The sequence below is a fragment of the Primulina huaijiensis genome, chromosome 14 (genome assembly GCF_012295235.1).
Source record: "Primulina huaijiensis isolate GDHJ02 chromosome 14, ASM1229523v2, whole genome shotgun sequence".
NCBI classification, from domain to species: domain Eukaryota; kingdom Viridiplantae; phylum Streptophyta; class Magnoliopsida; order Lamiales; family Gesneriaceae; genus Primulina; species Primulina huaijiensis.
The window spans coordinates 4,432,572-4,453,174 of NC_133319.1; the positions used below are offsets into that span (position 1 = coordinate 4,432,572).

At 35.7% G+C, this 20,603-nt stretch overlaps 2 protein-coding genes across 2 annotated transcripts; one reads left to right on the top strand and one right to left on the bottom strand.

Moving 5' to 3' along the window:
• The first annotated feature begins 1,629 nt into the window (after positions 1-1,629).
• LOC140957639 (vacuolar fusion protein MON1 homolog) lies at positions 1,630-9,960 on the top strand. The gene is made up of 14 exons (XM_073414974.1): positions 1,630-2,378; positions 2,686-2,765; positions 2,918-2,989; positions 3,090-3,129; positions 4,806-4,907; positions 5,050-5,171; positions 6,180-6,312; positions 6,432-6,523; positions 7,391-7,472; positions 7,612-7,676; positions 7,858-8,160; positions 8,243-8,334; positions 9,273-9,337; positions 9,685-9,960. Exons 1-14 carry the CDS (start codon positions 1,806-1,808, stop codon positions 9,778-9,780), a joined length of 1,917 nt encoding a protein of 638 aa, XP_073271075.1. The 5' UTR covers positions 1,630-1,805; the 3' UTR covers positions 9,781-9,960.
• A 642-nt stretch (positions 9,961-10,602) lies between these two features.
• Positions 10,603-13,144, bottom strand: LOC140957640 (CASP-like protein 5A2). The gene is made up of 3 exons (XM_073414975.1): positions 12,645-13,144; positions 11,400-11,532; positions 10,603-11,019 (listed from the first exon to the last, which is right to left on the bottom strand). Exons 1-3 carry the CDS (start codon positions 12,863-12,865, stop codon positions 10,828-10,830), a joined length of 546 nt encoding a protein of 181 aa, XP_073271076.1. The 5' UTR covers positions 12,866-13,144; the 3' UTR covers positions 10,603-10,827.
• Positions 13,145-20,603: the final 7,459 nt, after the last annotated feature.

Genomic DNA, 20,603 nt, shown 5'->3' on the forward strand with positions numbered 1-20,603 from the left:
ATTGTTCTTTCGTAGTCATTATCATCTTCGTCCCCACCATCCAAAAGTTCTTCCAAGTCCAAAGAAGGTGTTTCTTTCATTTCACCAACACCTTTATCTAAATATTTTTTAAAAAATTAAAATAAAACATTTTTAGCAAACAGAAAGCAAAAATTTGTTAAAAATTTTTTCCGAATTTTTCGGTTTAACCGGGTTTTAACCGGTTAAACCGGTTTTCCGGGTTTTTACTTATCTCCGGACCGGTCTGGAGGCCGGTTCGCGGTTGAACCGGTCTGACCGTCCGGTCCGGTTTGGAGAACACTGCTTTTACCCCATTTTGGTGCAACTTTAAAGATGACATGATAGATTGTATGAAGGATTCCGAAAACCTCATTTTGGTGCAACTTTGGAGATGACATGATAGATTGTATGAAGGATTCCGAAATCTGTTTGTATTGGGTTCATCATTTCATTTGTTTTTTTTTAAGACTATTAATTTAGATCGTGCAGTAGTTTGTTACGTTTATATAAACACAATAGGTGTTCTATCCCAAAAAGTTTGTCTATTTGGGTTTGGTAGATATTATGTATATGGAAAACGTTTTTATGTGTTGAGTTGATAAATCATTGTCACTCATATTATATGGTTTAACCTCTTGAATTTATAAACCAATCTTGATTAGTTTAATATATAGATAATTTTAACATTGTTTTAAATACTCATATATTTCTCATTCAACATATAGTACATGGTATCAGCAAATTGCTTCCCAAAGTTGTGTGCAAGAACATCAAATTTAAAACGCCGACGGCACCAATTATCCACACACACAATTTAATCTTTTTGTTTCTTTTTACTTACATTTTCAATGTAGGACTTTTCTAGTTTTCCTATAATGTTAAAGAAGGCATTCATTCTGTCTTGTCGAAACGCTTTTAATTCGACGCTGCGATCTTGATCCAAAATATGCTAATCTTCATAAAAACGGAAACTAAGCATAAACTTTAATAAACTAAAAAAACATAAAGCACTTTTATGAAAGGGGACGTTTAGTTGAAATTTCAATGGAGAATAAATTCTTAATCTCTAGCTAATATGGTTCACATTTGATCACCAACTTTAATTAACAATCATGGAATAAAACTTAATTTCAGATTTTGGTATCTGTTCATTCATTATCTATTCCTTTATGAAGTATATTTATTTTTATTTGCTATTATTTAAAATTAATATTATATTATTCTAACTGGAGGTTAATAATAATATTGCTTAGCTCGAGTCGTATCCGAAGACCACATGTGTCTTTAAGCCTTTACTGCTGTCACTAAGTCAAGAGATCATTCTCAGTTACATTCTATATATTTAATTATCAGTTAGATCAAAATTGACAATTAAGACTTTGAATTTGAGATGAGATTTCGTGTTAGATATTTCCCGAACCCAAAAAAAAGAGGAAAAAGCGTAATTGGAGACTATCTTGAGATCAAAGAATATATAAAAGTTCACTTGCAAAACAATGCAGGCCTGTGAGTAAGCCCAAATTAAATTTTGACCCATGTCGGCTCTACGTACACCGAACTCCAAGCCCAATATATCATTGATCAGACATACGCCGTCGTTTTGCCATTTTCCGTCTCTTTCACAGCAACCGAGGACTGACTGACTGACTGCTAGATACAACCACTAAACTTCAAATTTTCCGACCTTGTTCTAATTTAGCTTTTCGATCGAATCCGAAATTTCTCTTCTAAACCCTAAATTTCACGAACCCAGAAATTTACTCCAGTTGTTTAGTTCACTTCTTTTGGTTAAACCATTATTAAAAATGGCTTCTGATTCAAATTCTTCATCCTCCAGCTCATCCGCCGATAGCAATTATCATCAAAACCCTGATTACAGTTTGGACCAGGATCTGAACCGGGATTCGATTGACCAATCGCTCGACGCCTTGGAAAATCAGTTAGCATCTATCTCAATTTCTTCCAATCCTCCTTCGATGGCACTGGAGGATGATGAAGAAGAGGAAGACGAAGAAGTGGAGGAACCCGTTGAGAGTATCACTATCTCGAACGGGTCTTTGAACGGAGAAATTAGAGGTAACGAGGTGGAAGACGAGATCGAGGAGAAGCAGATTGTAGGTATGTCAATGGCGGAGACTTCAGGTGTGACTAAAGAAAGCTCTTCGTTAATGTGGAGGAATATTTTGGAGGGAGAAGAAGCTGAGCTTTCCTTGAGTCCGACCAGCAGCGGATATGCCGGTGAGAGGGGAAGCACTAGTGGCGGTGATGAAATTAATGATGATGATGATGGGGATGAGAATGAGATAAGTGAGGTTAAAAATGATGGAGTTGTGGGGTCCCATGAACCATTTATTTCCGGAAAACGCCACCCAGACGAGGTAAGTTGGGTTCATAACTTTCGAATTTTAATTCCATTTGGCATTGTATTTCCTGATGGACAAAGTTTGTAAATTGTTTCCCAAATGTAGCAGTTAGACGGAGTTAGTTATTGTCTAGTATTCACTACCTGGAAAATCGAATGCTATTTAGTTTAAGATCGATTGGAAGGATATCATATGTTTAAATTGTTTATTATGTTATAAAGCTAGAATTTAGTTTCTTATGATGTTATAAAAAAGAACGACAAATAAAAATAGAATTCTATCTGATCTATGTTATCTTGTCTGTTTGATCGATTAATTGCAGGACGATGCTTCAGTTTCGTGGAGGAAGAGGAAGAAACATTTTTTTATTTTGAGTCACTCCGGCAAACCCATATTTTCAAGGTTTGCGCCCCTGCTCTTTTAGTAGATACTGGATTATGAAAGAGGCTCATATTCTTTTCTCCGTATTGGTGTGAAGTCTTTCTTCTGTTCCATGAACTTCAAGTTAATAATGGATGATTTTCTCTTATCTGGTTTTACTGTTGACTTCAAAGATATGGGGATGAGCATAAGCTAGCTGGATTCTCTGCGACATTGCAGGCCATAATTTCCTTTGTTGAAAATGGGTATGCATGTTGCGACAACAGTATTGTTACATACTAATACTTTCAATGGTTTTTAAATTCGCTGACTGGATGCCATATATTACTTGTTTGATATTCTCAGGGGAGACCGGGTCAAATTGGTGAGAGCTGGAAAACACCAGGTTAGACGTCGAATGGCAAGTTTTACAGTTTTGTTGACAATTTTCTGGTTGGTTACAGCTTCTTCATGGAACAATTTTAGGAGCTACCTCATGACATATGAAGTTGGAGCAATAAGCTACAGAAATTTATTGACGTTACCACCTTTATTTGCTTGCATTGTTTTCTGTGTTTGTATGACTATGAGCCGGACAAATAATTATGTGCACCCATTTTTATTTATCAAAAAAGAAAAAATGCGTTGTTAAAATTCAGCTGTTAAAGAACGTAAGATATGCTGGCTAGGATTTGATTACGCGAATTCGAGGTTTGCACCCATGGTTAATGTGGAGAGTTTGGAAAATAATTCAGACAGCATAATCATAAATGAAACATTGTACAATGAAAGTTTCTTTTTCACTAAAATGAATAATTTTTCCAGAAATTTACGAGGAAACTATAAAGCTTCATCACTATTGGTTGTTTTCAGTCATTTGGATGGGATTGTATGCAAAATCGAGCAATTCTGGTGGATTTTTATTTCTTACTATTGCCTTCCATGTTTGAACCAAATTCATTTTGTCTTGATACCTGTTGTTAATGTTTCAGACTGTTGACCGATGGGCAACTTTATGTGATGGTTTAACTCATTCAGATTGTATTGAGGGTTTTAGAATAACAATATGAAATCGAATTGAGGATCGAAATTCATTTAGTATTTTAATAGGTAGCAAAGGAAGTGAATGCAAAAAACCCTTATCATTCTTTGATTTTATTTGTTTTGCTTATTATGGGTGAAAATTAAGAAGTGCAATGCAATGGTTGAGATAGTCTCAATGTCAAAATAGCATAGTTCAATTCAACAAGATCACTGAGCTTGGCCTTGGGGATCCTTTTATAGTTGCTCTGTTTTCTGTGGTTTCTTTTGCTGCTTGTGGAAGAGATATGTGAGAAAAAAACAAAAGCATTTTTTTTCAATGGTAAAAACTACGTCTACATGTTTCATAAGGGTCATTTGTCAAACTTTACACACTCTAGTCTAGTGTCATGAAGCAAAGCTTATATCGCCAATTGTGAAAGTCTTAAGAAGGAAGAAATCACGCTGAGCAGTTATTACAAATGCTCTCAGTCTCTGTCGCATAACTTGTATAATGCTGGAAACATCGTCATTTTTACCCTTTTTAATAACACATCGAATTTGTGTATGTACTTTTTTTTGGATCATCTGATTAAAAAATGGTGGCACTCAGTAGACATAGAAATAATATTAAAACACCATGTGCTTGAAGGGTGATCTATAGAGAGCACCATTCCAAGGTAAAACTTAAACTCATTTTGACCTAATGTTATCTAGGAAGCAGGAAGTATGACCCCAGGTGTATTTCTAAGTGCAACAAGAATAACGATTTCAAAATGACAAGTCAGAAATGTAAAAACATGCTTGCATCTTTTGATTCATCATGGATTGTAACGCTTGCCTGTTATATCTCCTGTATGCCTGCATGAACCTGAAATGCACGTTTCTTTTCAATTGTTATTGGACCATTCATATCTCTACGATGTCTTAGTTTAGGTGAGATGTGATCTTTTCTAACTTCCCCTCCTATAAGGTGGTTATGTTGCAAAACTTACTACATATCCTATATGGTGTTGTATTGATTGCGTGTTTTAAAATCTTATGGAAAGGTTCATATTTCAGGTAATTTTTCTTTTGAAAGGACCTATTTACTTGGTGTGCATAAGTTGCACAGAAGAGCCTTATGAATCATTGAGGGGACAGCTGGAGCTCCTTTATGGTCAGGTAGCTTTTCTTTTCCTCTAGGTCATCGTTTTTATTTTTATGGCTCTGAACACCCAGCCTGTAGTTTTTGCCTCTTCTAGGTTGCTGTTTTTTTCCCAAACGGATGCTACCTTTATGTACATTAATTCCCATCTAAATCCAGATGATAGTCATCCTCACAAAATCTGTAAATCGATGTTTCGAGAAGAATCCAAAGTTTGATATGACATCTCTGCTTGGAGGAACTGACACCATCTTCTCCTCTCTCATCCATTCTTTCAGTTGGTATGCCTCTTGCTAATTTAATTTGGTACATCAGCTACCTATATCTTTATTTTGTTTTATTGATGTCTCGTTTCTCTTCTCCAAGATGTGTTCAACAGTATAATTTCTTTTGTTATTACTACTGGTTTGATTTCTTTCCTTTTCAAAAAGTTAAGCGTCAAAAGGGAATTAAAGAGCACAAACCGTATTTTACCATCTTGTCTTACAAATTGGTGAAAACACCCCTCCTCTTCCTTTTACTTTCCTCTTGCCCTACAATTTCCTATCTCTGCTTTGATAATATCCTGTTCTTGTCCTCTAGTTTGATTTCTCCTGTTCTATGGCACATATCATTGATTTAATGTTTCAAGTCACATGATCACCATTGTGATTGTTCCACCAGTTTATGAACTACCAGGGTTGACTGTTTTCAACTAAAATGTGTTATCAATTGAGTCATGAGTCATTATCTTATGGATTTCTGGTTACAAGCATTATGCCTAATATTAAAGAAAAACCAGTTTTTCTGCTCCCCAAACATTGTAAGACCTAACTCTGAATTCCCAAGCACGTTAAAAGTGAACAGAAAATGTGTATAAGCTGAGGCTTTTGAAAGTTGTTGTCCATGTGATACGCCTGTCATCCCCTTGCTATACCAATTTATTTATTAGAAAGGAAAGCCTGTCCACTGCCGCTTATACTGCTGCTCTATGATGCATGTGCATGCCATTTGGTGTTGGGTTCTCTTCGGACACAGATGTGCTGCCGAAATAGAAATCACGTGTGCCGAAATGAATGTCAGAAGTGTCCGACTCTGGTCAAATGTGCTCCAAAAAATAAGACATGAAACTGGTCAAAAAACTTATAATATTAGTTGAATGAAAATTAAGTAGTGAACCACGCGATTTCTCATTACTTCTAATTCAAATTGGTCTCTAGTTAGTCATCTAATCATGTCAGTTTAGATGATAATTTTTTTGAAACTTAATCAGTGGTGTATAATTACAATATTCTTGGCTGTAATTGTAGGAATCCTGCCACTTTTCTTCACGCCTACTCTTGTCTTCCACTTTCTCATGCGACACGTCAAGCTGCAGGTGCCATCTTGCAAGACATAGCTGATTCAGGAGTTCTGTTTGCACTCTTAATGTGTAGACATAAGGTAATTGTGCCATTCTTGCCTTCATTTTAAAGTTGCCTGATCACATATTCTTAGTAACTATAATGACCGAATACTTGATGATTTATTTGTCAAACCATCTTAGATTGAATGTGATGCAGGTTATCAGTCTTGTTGGTGCACAAAAAGCATCTCTTCATCCCGATGATTTACTGTTACTCTCAAATTTTATTACGTCTTCTGAATCATTTAGGTAAGTCCATATAGCTTCCACATTTTACTATTATCTTTCTTGGTTGATCGAACTGCAAGCATACATTCATTCAATAAGCAGTTTTTGGAGTGTTCATGCACAATTTCAAACTTATGTTGGTTGTGGATTTTGTGCACCACTTCATTGTTGCTGTTAAATGGTCCAAAATACTATGCTGATTTGTTTCACCAGGGAGAGTTAATCCCGGGAAGTTCCATGAATGTTATCTTTTGTTATTTAATGTATATCAGGTAACTATTTAGACCTTTTTTAGTGTCCTTGGGCAGTCTCCATTCTAGGATGATTATTCGGATAATTATGATCCAGGTGCTTATTGATGCGCAATAGCCCATTAATGAATTTTTTAGATATGCGTGCTGAAGTTTCTAGATATAGACTATGTACTTGCACATAATTACAATACGTAACTTAAATTTGTGGAGAACAATGGGGAGAAAACCATTTTTTTGTCCTCACGATTACGAAGAGGAGGTAAGGTAAGAAAGTAGTGGAGAGCAAACCCCAGCTTCAAACATGAAACTTAGATGCCGAATACCATGGAGTTGAATAGCATCAAAGATGAAAAGTAAATACCTCTTCCAAAAGCATTGTCAATGAAGGATCCTAGAGTTCTAGTGATGGATTTCTATTTCTACTATCATGATAACATGTAGAAGAAAATCAAGACCAATTATTTTATTTGATCTACTTATACATCTTGTGCGAATAAGATAAAGAATTTGGGTCATCTTTAGCTACTTGTTTAAGGTCCTTCAAAGTTGTTAGCTTTTCTATTAGAAAAGGTAAGGGCACTTACTATTTTACATGACTGTCTGACACTTGTCTCTTACATGTAATTTCATGCAGGACTTCAGAGTCTTTTTCACCAATTTGCCTGCCTAGATACAATTCCATGGCATTCCTTTATGCTTATGTGCATTATTTTGATGTAAGTCATACATAAGTTTGGAAAAACAATAACTATTACACGGGACATTTTTGTAGGCCCTTTGTATTTGGTTATTAATTCATCTGTTATTTGTTTAAGTTCATAAATTTTATGTTTGATTTGTTGAATTTGGTGACAGATCGATACATATTTGATATTACTTACCACAAGTTCAGATGCTTTTTATCATCTAAAAGACTGCAGGTAAATTTTATGTTTTCTGCAGCAAGAGAACCATAGGTTTGTAATCTCCAACTTTTTGAGAGATTTTTTGTGTTCTTATAGAGAATCTTGTTGTCCATGAAGCACAGCATAGTTTATTGGGCAAATTGCTCTATTTTGTTCCAGTCTTTGCTGAAAAGAATAAATCTGGCACATCTTGTAGGATTCAAGTTGAAAGTGTACTTTTGAAGTCAAACTTGCTAAGTGAAGTTCAAAGATCCCTGGCAGATGGTGGCATGCATGTTGAGGATTTGTCAATAGAACCCACTTCTCGTGCTGGAGCCACATCTCCTCATTTAGGTAATCCAAGATCTGCAACAGATTCCCCAGGTAGAACCACGGAGTCATCTGTTGGCCTTGGTGGTCCAGCTGGATTATGGCATTTCATATATCGAAGTATTTATCTTGACCAATATGTGTCATCCGAATTTTCATCTCCAATCAATAGTTTGAGGCAGCAAAAAAGGTGAATAGAAAAATCTGTTTGCAATTGGACCCACGAGTATTCTTTATCATAAGCACTTCAATGGAAGCTTCTTGTTTCACAGATTATACAGGGCTTATCAAAGAATTTATGCTTCCATGCATGATAAAGAAGTGGGACCTCACAAAACCCAGTTTAGAAGAGACGAAAATTATGGTAAATAATCTTCATTTTCTGCTTTTTTGTTTCAGTGGAGCTATTTTGACTGTTCTTTGTATCGATAGCATGATATCCAGTATGACCAGTTATTCTTTGTTGTTTCATTCATAAATAATTCAAGCCTTTCTTGGTAAAGAAATTGGTGGGTTCATAACCAGCGTGTTTACCTAGATATATTATTACTACCATTAAAATAGTTTCTTGCACCACATCCAAAATTCTCCAGAGGAAACATGTTTTTTGGAACACAAAGTAATCCATTTTTTTTTTCTAGTTTATTTCAAAATGCTATGAAGGCATAGCTCTATGGCTTACGGTTGGTAGTTAGAAGAGGGGTAAGGAGTCATTTCAAGGTCGCCATCTTTGTAAGGTCCTACATCGGCATTTGGTCTGCCAGCCCTTTCAGTTTCAGTATAGAATAAGTCAACCACGTTCTTATCGAAAAACAGTGGACTAGGTGGAGGTAACAATGATGGTGAAGTTTTGTAAATTTTGCAGAAGTTTTCCAATATGAGTGCCATATAATTGACGGGTTTAAATGTTTAGAAGTAAATAAACATTTAGGTGCCTTGAGCTTGGTTACTATCTTGATATTTTGAAAGACATTATTTGCTTAACTTTGATATTATACTGTTTGTGGGGTTCAGTTTGGTAATATAAATGATTTTGACTCGTGGAAATTTTTGTGAATCGAACATCTCCAGCAGCAGGCTTGTAATTGTGTGCAAATTTTCTTGGATCAGTCGATGAGATCAATTGATGGCGAGATAAATGTTACTGTGCAATCTGGAAAGATCGATTTTCATTTTTAATGTGTGACAGAGATTTTAAGTTGTGAATTACACATTGACTGACTTCATGCCTTTGGCCATTTGTTAACTTCAACTCCTGTTTGCTTTGCTTTTTTAACTGGCACCTTGGTGCTAAAATCACAGTGCTACTCTGCTGGGTCACATCGGATTTTGAACTGTATGGAGCTTTTGACCCCCTTGCAGACAAGGTTCGTCCGTTCAAATTTGTTTGTTCAGAAACAATTGCATAGAAATTCTACTCCTTTCCAAAATAGTGCGGCAGTCGAGTTGTGTGAGACTTGACTCGGGCACTTCTATCTGTATTCTGGTTGGTTGGAACAAAATTACATGTGCTGAAAGCAAGCAACGTGCATTTTCTTACGCGATAAGTATATTTTGATAACTGGGTTGTCTTACATGCCAAGAATTACTGCTAGTTTGTGTGGCCTTACGTCTCAGAGAAATTGCCATAGAAGATGTGAATCAGTGTCGAAAATTCGAGATAATTGTTATTTGTTTGGTAATCTTCACTGAAGATTCCCGTTGGATTTTGCAGGCACTCGCCATAAAAACTTGCAATCGCGTTTGTCAATGGGTGAAAGATGTAGAAAACGAAATTTTCTTGCTGGGGGCAAGTCCTTTTTCATGGTGATGATCTTACACCCATGTATCCTAGTCTTTTTTTTTTGTTCTTGCGATATTTGGTCATTTCACCTTTGCGTAGATTTTTTATATGCTTTTTGAAGCATATTCTTGTATCGTAGTATCTTACCTAAAAAACACCAAATGTAATTTTCTACTATATATGGCGTTCATAGTTAGCTATGGTGACTGGATTTCTCCAATAATGAACCCTCAGTTTCAATAAGTAGCGTCGTGAAACAAACTACGAAGGGATGTCATTATATCGTAATATATAACGTCAGAATATTATGGTAAGAATGTTGATATATTCTTTGCGAATGCTACATTGTTGTCTGGAAAATAAATCAATATTACCGATTTTATTTTTGATACCAAGTATTCCGATTTCACTGTTGTCCTAATTGGAAGATTCAAGATTCCCAACTTCTTATGTACGTCACAAGGGCTTATCAAAGAATGGAAGTTAGAAAGTTATCTACCATGGTGGCACTTCTCATCTTTTTTTGCTCATGTCAAACTGAAACTTGTGATCAAGTTCTTATATAAATACCCAAAAAAAAAAAAAAACCAATTTAGAACTGAGAAGAACCAACCATTTCTTAAAATGGCACTTCTCGTCTTCTTTTGCTCGTGTCAAACTGAAACTTGTTATTATGTTCTTATATAAATACAACAAAAAAAAAAAAAACAATTTACAACTGAGAAGAACCAACCATTTCTTAAGTCCTAAAAATCTGTCATATATATACACAACCGTTCATGTTGCTAAAACATTTTAACTAATACCTTATATTTATAATAAAGGTTATAATCTCCTCGAGTACAAGCATGAGCCATCAAACGTACAATGATTGCGCATCCACCACCAGACAAAAATAGTTCGCCCCCAATGGAGCACCATATAAAAGAAACAGTATATTCATTACAACTAGAAGTTCCCAGATTACTAACTTCGCACAGAATCTAGACATATTATGAACACATGGCTGCCCTGATTTATGAAATCAGCAAAACTCCAACATGGTTGTACTTCATAAAATAGTAAATCTGTTCTTCATCGTGATGCCAATGACCAGAAATTCAACAAAAAAGATGGTAACGCAGCAAACCAGCTAAGGAAGGCCATGGCTGTGGCAGTTTCAAACTGTGTACAATGATTCTTTCCACATGCCCCAAGATCATTGCCAATTAGAACTGTGATGCCTGCAGATGCACAGGCTGCGGCAAATGTTAGGGTTGATGTCACCTGCAACAGTCAACACGAAAAATCAAATTACAATCAAACTTAACAAAGAAGAATTATGTTTCATTTCATATCTTACTATTCCGCGAAGCAATTCGCATCAGCAGATTATTTAGTGATTCTATCATATTCCAGTTGGACATTCAAAAGCATCAATTTCATTAACTACTAAATCTAGCACATAGCTTTTGCTAAAAAGAGAGGATCTTAACACTAAATCGCTAATAGGGAGGGACAAGAGTTTCGTAATGAAGAACACCATAAATTGGCCCTCATCGTATTTCAACAAAATCAACCATTTCATAGCACAGACGTGAATATTCATTGGATTTAACAAGAATGTTTTATACGGAACTTCATTATTAGATGAGTAGCAAACTTACCCCATCACCAACAGCAAATAGGCTAACAACTCGAGAATTCTGCAAACGACGACCTACAAGAAGTGCGTAAGCATCAACAATGGATAGTATAAGGCTCCACATGCACTGCAAACCAGCAGCAGCAACCAGGTAGCTGAAAAGGGGAAAAAAGTACAAAAGTGAAGTCAATTTAAAGCCAAGATATATGAGACTAATCAAATAAGTGCCCTATATCTTCCCATGCCATATATTATTCAAGAGCACTATAGAAATGTTTCCTGGATGACACGTTATCATACATTAAGCACCAAGTGTTATATTAACTATTTTTGGTGCAAAATATTTGCAGTGCAAATATATGCTACACAAAAAATAGTTATTGCAGGTTCATTTTACTTTTACATAGTTTAAATTAATCTTATAATAATTAAATGATTCTGTGATATAAAGATAGGATTTTAAAATATATAGTTTTCTGTTCACAATCAAAATAACTTTATTAATAAAATTACAAAATAATTTTACGATGAAAACATCTTATTTCTAAAATACAAATTTTTATCGACACACCTCGCATGTGCCTTGTTCCCTACTTTTATAATGAACGGGTATCGTCTTTTGAACTTTACTTTGTTCCCTATTTTATAATGAATGGGCATGGCCTTTTGAATTTACTCTGGTAACATGCTGAAACTTCTCATTGAAACTAGCTAAATTTGGTCAACAATATAGTTCAAGTGTGTTTCTAGGTGCACAGGCAATCTTTCGTGGTCAGGATTGTAGAGTTCTGCATTTCCTTGGGAACCACCGCTCCAGATAAAGAAGAACAGACAATGGAGCTTAGAGCATTCTACGCACTTCCCTGAATTATTTTTCAAAAAATTTGGCTCGGAGATTTCGAATTTGTCCATTGCGTTTGGCGTCACAAAATCAGATATGAAATAAACAAGCACATCAAACCTCAGATAGATTTTCAGTATGCATCTAGACACCATGCAAAAAAACATCAAACCCAATTACCACAAAGAACAAAGAATGAACCATCTTCCCCCAATCCAACGGCAAAATTTTCAAAGAAAAAGCTGACACCGATGCAGAGCAATGAGAGTAGAGAATTTCAGCACGCTAATGTTAAAATAAACTCAATTTGTTACTGAATATAACATTCAAACTCAATTCCGATGTACACAGCTGAATATAAAGAAAAACTTACTCGCATCAGCGTATAAAGAGGAGCAGTTAAGTGAAATAAAGAGGTTGAGTTACCAGAAGGCAGTGACGGAAGGGAAGTCACTCGTGGTTGCCATAACCGCAAGTGCCACAGCTGCGAACAAAAACTGGCAGACCCGCAGCACCCATCCGCCCACTGTCCCCGGCATCCCTTGTAGATCCTTCATCCTCACTCGTGGAAGCGGCACATTAGCTGCACCCTCGGTCTGCGGCGGCGGCGCTTCCACCGGATGCACCGCCCCCTGGCTGATATTCATCTCTCCTTGAATCTCTATCCCAACTCAAAGCTCTCTCAGAATCACCGGATCATCCACCAACTACAGCCAACACAAACAGCCACTAATGTCTGAGTACATGAATCGGAGGCGGACGATTGTAGGGTTCCGGCGATCGCTTAACACGATCTGATACGACTGGCGATGAGTAATCGCCTGTAATCGAGAGAGGAATTAGTGATTACAGGATTGATTCAAGCCTCAATGGGGTCCACCTCAACAGCAAATACTCCACCCCCAACCTTGTTTGGTAGTCGTTTTTCCCTTTATTTCCAATTTCTTTCTCATTTTCTGCGTCAAACAAACGGAGTGTTATATGGTCAAAAGTCCAAACCAAACCATTCGGCCCAATTTGTTTCAACAAATCTCAGGCCCTGGCCCGTTTGATGGTCAAAACGAGTTACTTTTTCTTTTCCCTCTTTTCAAAGTGAGTGTGTAATTCAATACCTCTTCCATCCACTGCTGATAAATCATCCCCTTTTAAGTGACTAAAAAGTGGATTCTCATTCTGTGTCTTGGCATTGCAAAATGTTATATTCGACCATTTTAAACTTTTGACTCTCGATATACTTTGAAAATCAACGAATCCAGAGTTGAAAACACCATCTACATACACATGGATAAATGAAGAATACTTCCCAGAAAAACAATAATATAAAAGATATCGTGAGTATCTCCAATGGTCATACAAACGTTAAAATTACAAAAACAAGAATTCAAGCACAACGAGCATGCATAAAAGAAGTTGCTCGACTTCCTAATCTCAAGATGGTCTGAGTTATCTTTAAGACGATATACATGAATCTTCTATGGTATTCTTCACGTCGACCACGTTACAACTTGACTTTTGATTTTATTCTGGAATTTAGGAAAATAAAGATGAAGAGCAACAACAAAAAACCGGCAATGCATGGCTAACAAAGACGAGAATTTCCAAGAAGGGTTTCCACCTTCTCCTGCAAATCAACGGCATAAAATGAGATCTTTCATTAAGTAATCATTTCGATCGAGTCATTCAAAGACCAGGGATAACTGCAATCACGAGAATTCTGCAATGCTATTTCCAAATATCGATTCATATGATAATTAAAACAAGATAAGTTGCACCCTAAACACTTTTGCAGTGTGGTCACAAAGGACAAGTATCCAACGTACTTGCAACATCTGTACTGGATCTTGATGCTAAGTGCTGAGATATCACTCAACGTGGCCAAACATAATGGCCGATTCTCTATGATTCTCGGTGAGTCCAACATACAGCATATCATCCAACCGCTTCTGCAAGATTCGTAATGATACCATGAATAAATTAAACCATTATTGTAAAGAAATCATATCACCATGGAAATGGCCAAAATGATATCTTGCATGCTTATGGAGACCATCTAACAATACCTTTGCAACTTTAAGCACATATTCACTCAGGGTGCTAAAAATACGGTCAATTGAATTTCAAAATTGGACATTAAGGCTATGATGTTATATTATAGACACTAGACAGGAGATCAACATGTCATGAACAGACACACAGACGTGGAAAAATAATATTTATGATAAAAACTTGATTCACCTGTGATACCCCATGGATGGGTCCACTACCCCTGACCCATCCCTAGCCCAAATAGAAGACAGACTCATCAAGGGCCCAAGTATTCTCCTATAAATATCAGATTCGAGTGTTTAATTCGGGCATTCACTATATTGTTTTCAGCAGCGCCCTTAGCTGCTCCCCCATATATCCTCAGTCTCTGACTTGAGCGTCGGAGGGGCTACGCCAGGACACCCTCCTGGCCCCCTTCTAACGATCTTATTCGTGATTTCAGGCGTAGGGCAATTTCGAACCTGCGTCTGGACTAGTGGCACTTGCTGGAAGCGGACCTTGAAATTTTCCGTGAGTATCAACATGTATGTTTACAACAAAGAAAAATTCGGGACCGCCCTTAGCAGCATATTTCTGCATGGTAAACATATGAAACCTCTTTTTCAGCTTCAGAGATCAATGTGCAACTTTTACAAGTGAATGATTACAAAAGGTTGACTGGAGAAATTTTTTATGTCTCACTAGCTAGCTCCATGTTTCGGGATCATATATTTAATTTTAAATTAGTAGATACTGTTGTGAAAAAGTAAAAATTTACGGTAAAAAGTAAAAATCTCAAACTCTCAAAATTATCACACCACACACTTTATAATATTTTTCTCTCAACTCAATTGTCTCAAATCTTTACAAATGAAGACCTATTTATAGGATTTATTTACAAATAATCCAAAAATAAATTTCATCATTACATACATCATCACACACTAATTTTCAATATTCAACACCTAATTTTACCTATTTTCAACATTCAACATTATAATTTTCAACACAAATATTTTTCACATTTTCAACACTCCTCCTTGTGATGATGATCATAATGATTGTCTTCATTACGTGTTTTTATACTGCCTCGTTAAAAACCTTACTAGGAAAAACCCATTGGGATAAAAACCATAGTAAGAGAAAAAGAGTGCAGTCACGTAAACTCCCCCTCATGTTGACATGAACAATTCTTCACAAATTTCGTAGATTGCGCATCCCAATATTATATATGTGCTTTCTGAATATTGACGTAGGAAGTGCCTTTGTGAAGAGATCTGATGAGTTTTCACTTGATTGAATGTGACGAACATCAATACATTTATTCTTCTCAAGCTCTTTGGTGAATGCGAAGAACTTAGGAGGAATATGTTTAGTTCTGTCGCTTTTTATGTATCATTCTTTCATTTGAGCAACACATGCAGCATTATCTTCATATAGTATCACATGCTTATCGTCAAATGATAATCCGCATGAGATTTGGATATGTTGGGTCATTGATTTTAACCACACACATTCACGGCTTGCTTCATGTAGTGCAATAATCTCGGCATGATTTGATGAAGTTGTTACGAGCGTTTGTTTCTGTGAACGCCATGAAATTACAGTGCCTCCACGAGTAAATATATATCCAGTTTGGGAACGTGTCTTGTGTGGATCAGATAAGTATCCAGCATCAGCATAACCAATTATACTTGGATTAGCATCTTTTGAATACAAAAGTCCCAAGTCTGTCGTTCCTCGTAGATAACGGAATATATGTTTAATTTCGTTCCAGTGTCTCTTTGTTGGAGATGTGCTAAATCTTGTCAATAGATTTACAGCAAAAGATATATCAGGCCTTGTACAATTTGTAAGATACATAAGGGCACCGATAGCACTTAGATATGGTACTTCTGGACCAAGAATATCTTCATCATCTTCACATGGACGGAATGGATCCTTTTTTATGTTTAATGATCTAACAACCATTGGAGTACTTAAAAGATTTGATTTATCCATATTAAAACGTTTAAGGATCTTTTCTGTATAATTTTTCTGGAGAACAAATATTCCACATTCTTTTTGTTCAATTTGTAAACCCAGACAATACTTGATGTTTCCAAGATCCTTCATTTCAAATTCTTCCTTCAAGTATGACACAAATTCATGAATTTCATTATTCGTTCCAATGATGTTTAAATCATCAACATATACAATAATAATTACGCATCCGGATGTTGTTTTCTTAAAGAAAACACAAGGGCATATTGAATTATTTACATATCCCTTTTTCATCAAATGATCACTTAGCCGATTATACCACATTCGGCCAGATTGCTTTAACCCATATAATGATCTTTGGAATTTCACAGAATAACATTCTCTGGGTTTTGAACTTTGTGCTTCAGGCATCTTAAATCCTTCAGGGATTTTCATATATATATTACTATCAAGTGATCCATATAAGTAAGCTGTAACAACATCCATAAGATGCATTTCTAAATTTTCAGATACCACCAAGCTAATCAAAGACCGAAACGTAATTGCATCCATCACGAGAGAATACGTTTCTTCATAATCAATTCCAGGCCTTTGAGAAAAACCTTGTGCAACAAGTCGAGCTTTATATCTTATTATTTCATTTTTCTCATTTCGCTTTCGAATAAAAACTCATTTGTATCTAACAGGTTTTACACCTTCAGGTGTAAGGACTATAGGTCCAAAAACATTACGTTTATTGAGCGAATCCAATTCAACCTGGATGGCTTCTTTCCATTTTACCCAATCCTGCCGATTTTTACATTCACCAAAAGATTTTGGTTCATGATCTTCATTATCATTTATGATGTCGATTGCCACATTATAAGAAAATATATCATCTATTTCTTGTATATCTTTTCGGTTCCATATTTTTCCAGTATTAATATAATTGATAGAGATTTCATGATTCTCGTCAGTTTGTGGTTCTGACAGAACATTTTCATCATCATGTGTTTCTTCAGGAACATCATTCTCTATTTTGTGATCATTGTGTTTCTCTAAGAATTTTCTTTTTCGAGGATTTTTATCCTTGGAACCGACTGGCCTTCCAAGCTTCAGGCATTTTACGACATCATGACTTTGTTCAATTTGTTTCTTTGGAATTTCAATTCGAGCAGGAGCATTTACAGCATGTATATATGATTTGGTTACACTTTTTGTATCTGTAAATGCATCTGGTATTTGATTTGCTATTCTTTGCAAGTGCACAATTTGCTGTACATCTTTTTTACATTGTTGTGTTCTTGGATCTAGATTAACAATGATGATACATACCATGTAATTTCGTTTTTGGTATGTTTCTTGTCTACCCCTAACATTGGGAAGATTTCCTCATTAAAATGACAATCAGCAAAACGTTCTGTGAACACGTCGCCTGTCTGAGGTTCAAGATATCGAATGATTGATGGACTATCATAACTGATATAAATTCCAATCTTTCTTTGAGGTCTCATTTTCTTTCGTTGAGGTGGTGCAATAGGCACATACACCATACATCCAAAAATTCTCAGATGAGAAATGTCTGGTTCTTTACCAAATGCAAGCTGCAATGGGGAATATTTATGATATGCACTTGGTCTGATGCGAATTAATGCAGCGGCATGTAAAATAAGCTTTGTTTTCATAATCATTGGTCTAGCAATCATTTGCAGACGTTTAATCAATGATTCAGCCAATCCATTCTGTGTATGTACATGAGCAACAGAATGCTCAACAATGATTCCCATAGACATACAATAATCATTGAAAGTCGGGGAAGTAAATTCACCAGCATTATCAAGTCTAATTTTCTTGATTGTATAATCGGGAAATTGATTCCTCAATTTTATTATTTGAGCAAGTAATCTTGAAAATGCAACATTTCGAGTTGACAATAAACATACATGTGACCATCTGCTGGAGGCATCAATCAATACCATAAAGTATCTGAATGGTCCACATGGTGGATGAATTGGTCCACAAATATCACCCTGAATACGTTCAAGAAACATTGGTGATTCAGTTTGGATTTTGGCTGGTGATGGTCTTATAATAAGTTTTCCAAGAGAACATGCTTTACATTGAAATTTATTATTCTGAAAGATCTTCTGATCTTTCAGCGGATGACCATGTGTACTTTCTATAATTCTTCGCATCATTGTTGAACCAAGATGTCCTAATCGATCATGCTAATTGGTTAATATTGAAGAATTATCAACTACCATGTTTGATTCAATGGGACTTATATGTGTATAACGCAATCCAGTAGAAAGCATTGGTAGTTTTTCAATCACATATTTCTTTCCTGATTTATATGTGGTAAGACACATATATTTCTCATTCCCTTCATTCATGGTTTGAGTATCATACCCATGGGAATATATATCATTAAAACTCAACAAATTTCTTTTCGATTGTGGTGAATATAAAGCATCATTGATCAAAAATTTTGTACCATTAGGTAACAAAAATTGTGCTTTACCACATCCTTTAATCAAGTCTACAGGACCTGATATTGTATTCACCGTTGTTTTTGTTGGTTTTAGTTCCAAGAAATATCTTTTATCCCGGAGGATCGTGTGCGTTGTACCACTATCAGGTATGCAAACTACAGCTTGGTTCGTAGCATTTTCCATATTTGAACTTCAAAAAAATACGCAATGAAATAAAATTATTGATAATAAAATACAATACAATATAACACACTATAAAACATTATCATACGAATACATAAAAAATAAAATATTTTACATATTTATTCCACCATCAAATTGATCATTATCTGAGAAATCAATCAGAAAATCTCCAGCATCAAAATGAGTTGAACCACTCAAAGGTTCACTGTGTTCAGTAAAGTTGGTCTCCTTTTCTTTCCCCTTTATTGATTCTTTATAAAGTTTACAAAGGTGCTCAGGGGCTCGACAAATACGGGACCAATGTCCTGGAGTACCACATCTGAAACAAGAACTTTCAAATCTTTTTGAGTGATTCTCATTAACACTCATATTCTCTTGATGCCTTTTCGGTGGGTGGTTTGGGACGTTCTTTTGAGATGAGTTATAGAAATAACTATCTCGATTATTTTCAAAACCACGGCCGCGTCCACGACCACGACCACTTCCACGTCCACGTCCACGTCCACGACCACGACCACGACCTCGATTTTGTCCTCGACCAAAATCTTGTCTATAACTTTGATTTTGGTTTCCAGGTTTAAATTCATTTTTGCTTACGACATTTACTTCAGGAAATGCCGTTGAACCAGTGGGTCGTGCCTGATGATTTCTCATTAACAGCTCGTTGTTCTTTTCCGCCACAAGGAGACAGGCGATGAGTTCAGAATATCTCGCAAATCCACGCACTCTATATTGTTGTTGTAGAGTTATATTTGATGCGTGAAATGTGGAAAATGTTTTTTCAAGCATTTCCGATTCTGTAACCTCATGTCCACAAAATTTTAGTTGCGAGATTATTCTATACATCGCCGAATTGTAATCACTGACTTTTTTAAAATCTTGGAATCTCAACGTATTCCATTCATCCCAGGCGGTCGGAAGTATAACTTCCCTTATATGTTCGAATCTTTCTTTCAATCCTTTCCACAGAGCCATGGGATCTTTTTCGATAAGATATTCACATTTTAAACCTTCATCGAGATGTCTACGCAAAAATATTATAGCTTTTGCTTTTTCTTGTGATGAAGATATACCATTTTCTTTAATGGTCTCGCTTAGACATAATGACTCAAGATGCATTTCTACATCGAGAGTCCATGGCATATAATTTTTTCCAGTGATGTTGAGCGCAACAAATTCGAGCTTTGTCAAGTCTGACATGGTGGTACTAAAAAAAATTATGATGCATTTTATTAGTTAATGAATATTGCAATACAAAGTAATGGATAAACAACAAATACAAGCATTCGTAAAAATAAAGAAAACACATGAGGAAGATATTCTCCGATAAATACAAGATTCGTGAGTATTATAATCAAAATAATTAAAAATAACTTTGTGAAAGCCATCTTTTTTTTTCTTCAAAAATTTGATGAAGAATAATTTTAGATAAGAAGAGAAAGTTGGAGTGATTGAATTTGTTTGTGAGATCATATTTATAGGGCAAAAACTAGCCGTTTTGTTACCGTTTATGACCGTTGGTGTACAAGAAAATAAATGTATGTATTTGTATAATTTTATGGTAATAATATGGTGTATATAATATTAGTAATGTTTTAAATAATTATGTATATCATATCACAATATTATAATGAGGTGTCATAAGATATTTTGTTTAAAAACCTTATAGACTTTTATACTTGTCGTATCCCTTACCGGGAGTGTGGGATGTCGTCTTAACATC

Bases quoted from the DNA above. Each gene is read 5' to 3' on its own strand.
- LOC140957639 (XM_073414974.1), top strand. From the start codon at position 1,806: ATGGCTTCTGATTCAAATTCTTCATCCTCCAGCTCATCCGCCGATAGC. The intron at 6,524-7,390 runs GTAAGTCCATAT...AATTTCATGCAG, and splicing joins ACGTCTTCTGAATCATTTAG to GACTTCAGAGTCTTTTTCAC. The intron at 8,161-8,242 runs GTGAATAGAAAA...CTTGTTTCACAG, and splicing joins AGTTTGAGGCAGCAAAAAAG to ATTATACAGGGCTTATCAAA.
- LOC140957640 (XM_073414975.1), bottom strand. From the start codon at position 12,865: ATGAATATCAGCCAGGGGGCGGTGCATCCGGTGGAAGCGCCGCCGCCG. The intron at 11,533-12,644 runs GTAACTCAACCT...TCCCCTTTTCAG, and splicing joins CCTTCCGTCACTGCCTTCTG to CTACCTGGTTGCTGCTGCTG. The intron at 11,020-11,399 runs GTAAGTTTGCTA...TGACTGTTGCAG, and splicing joins TATTTGCTGTTGGTGATGGG to GTGACATCAACCCTAACATT.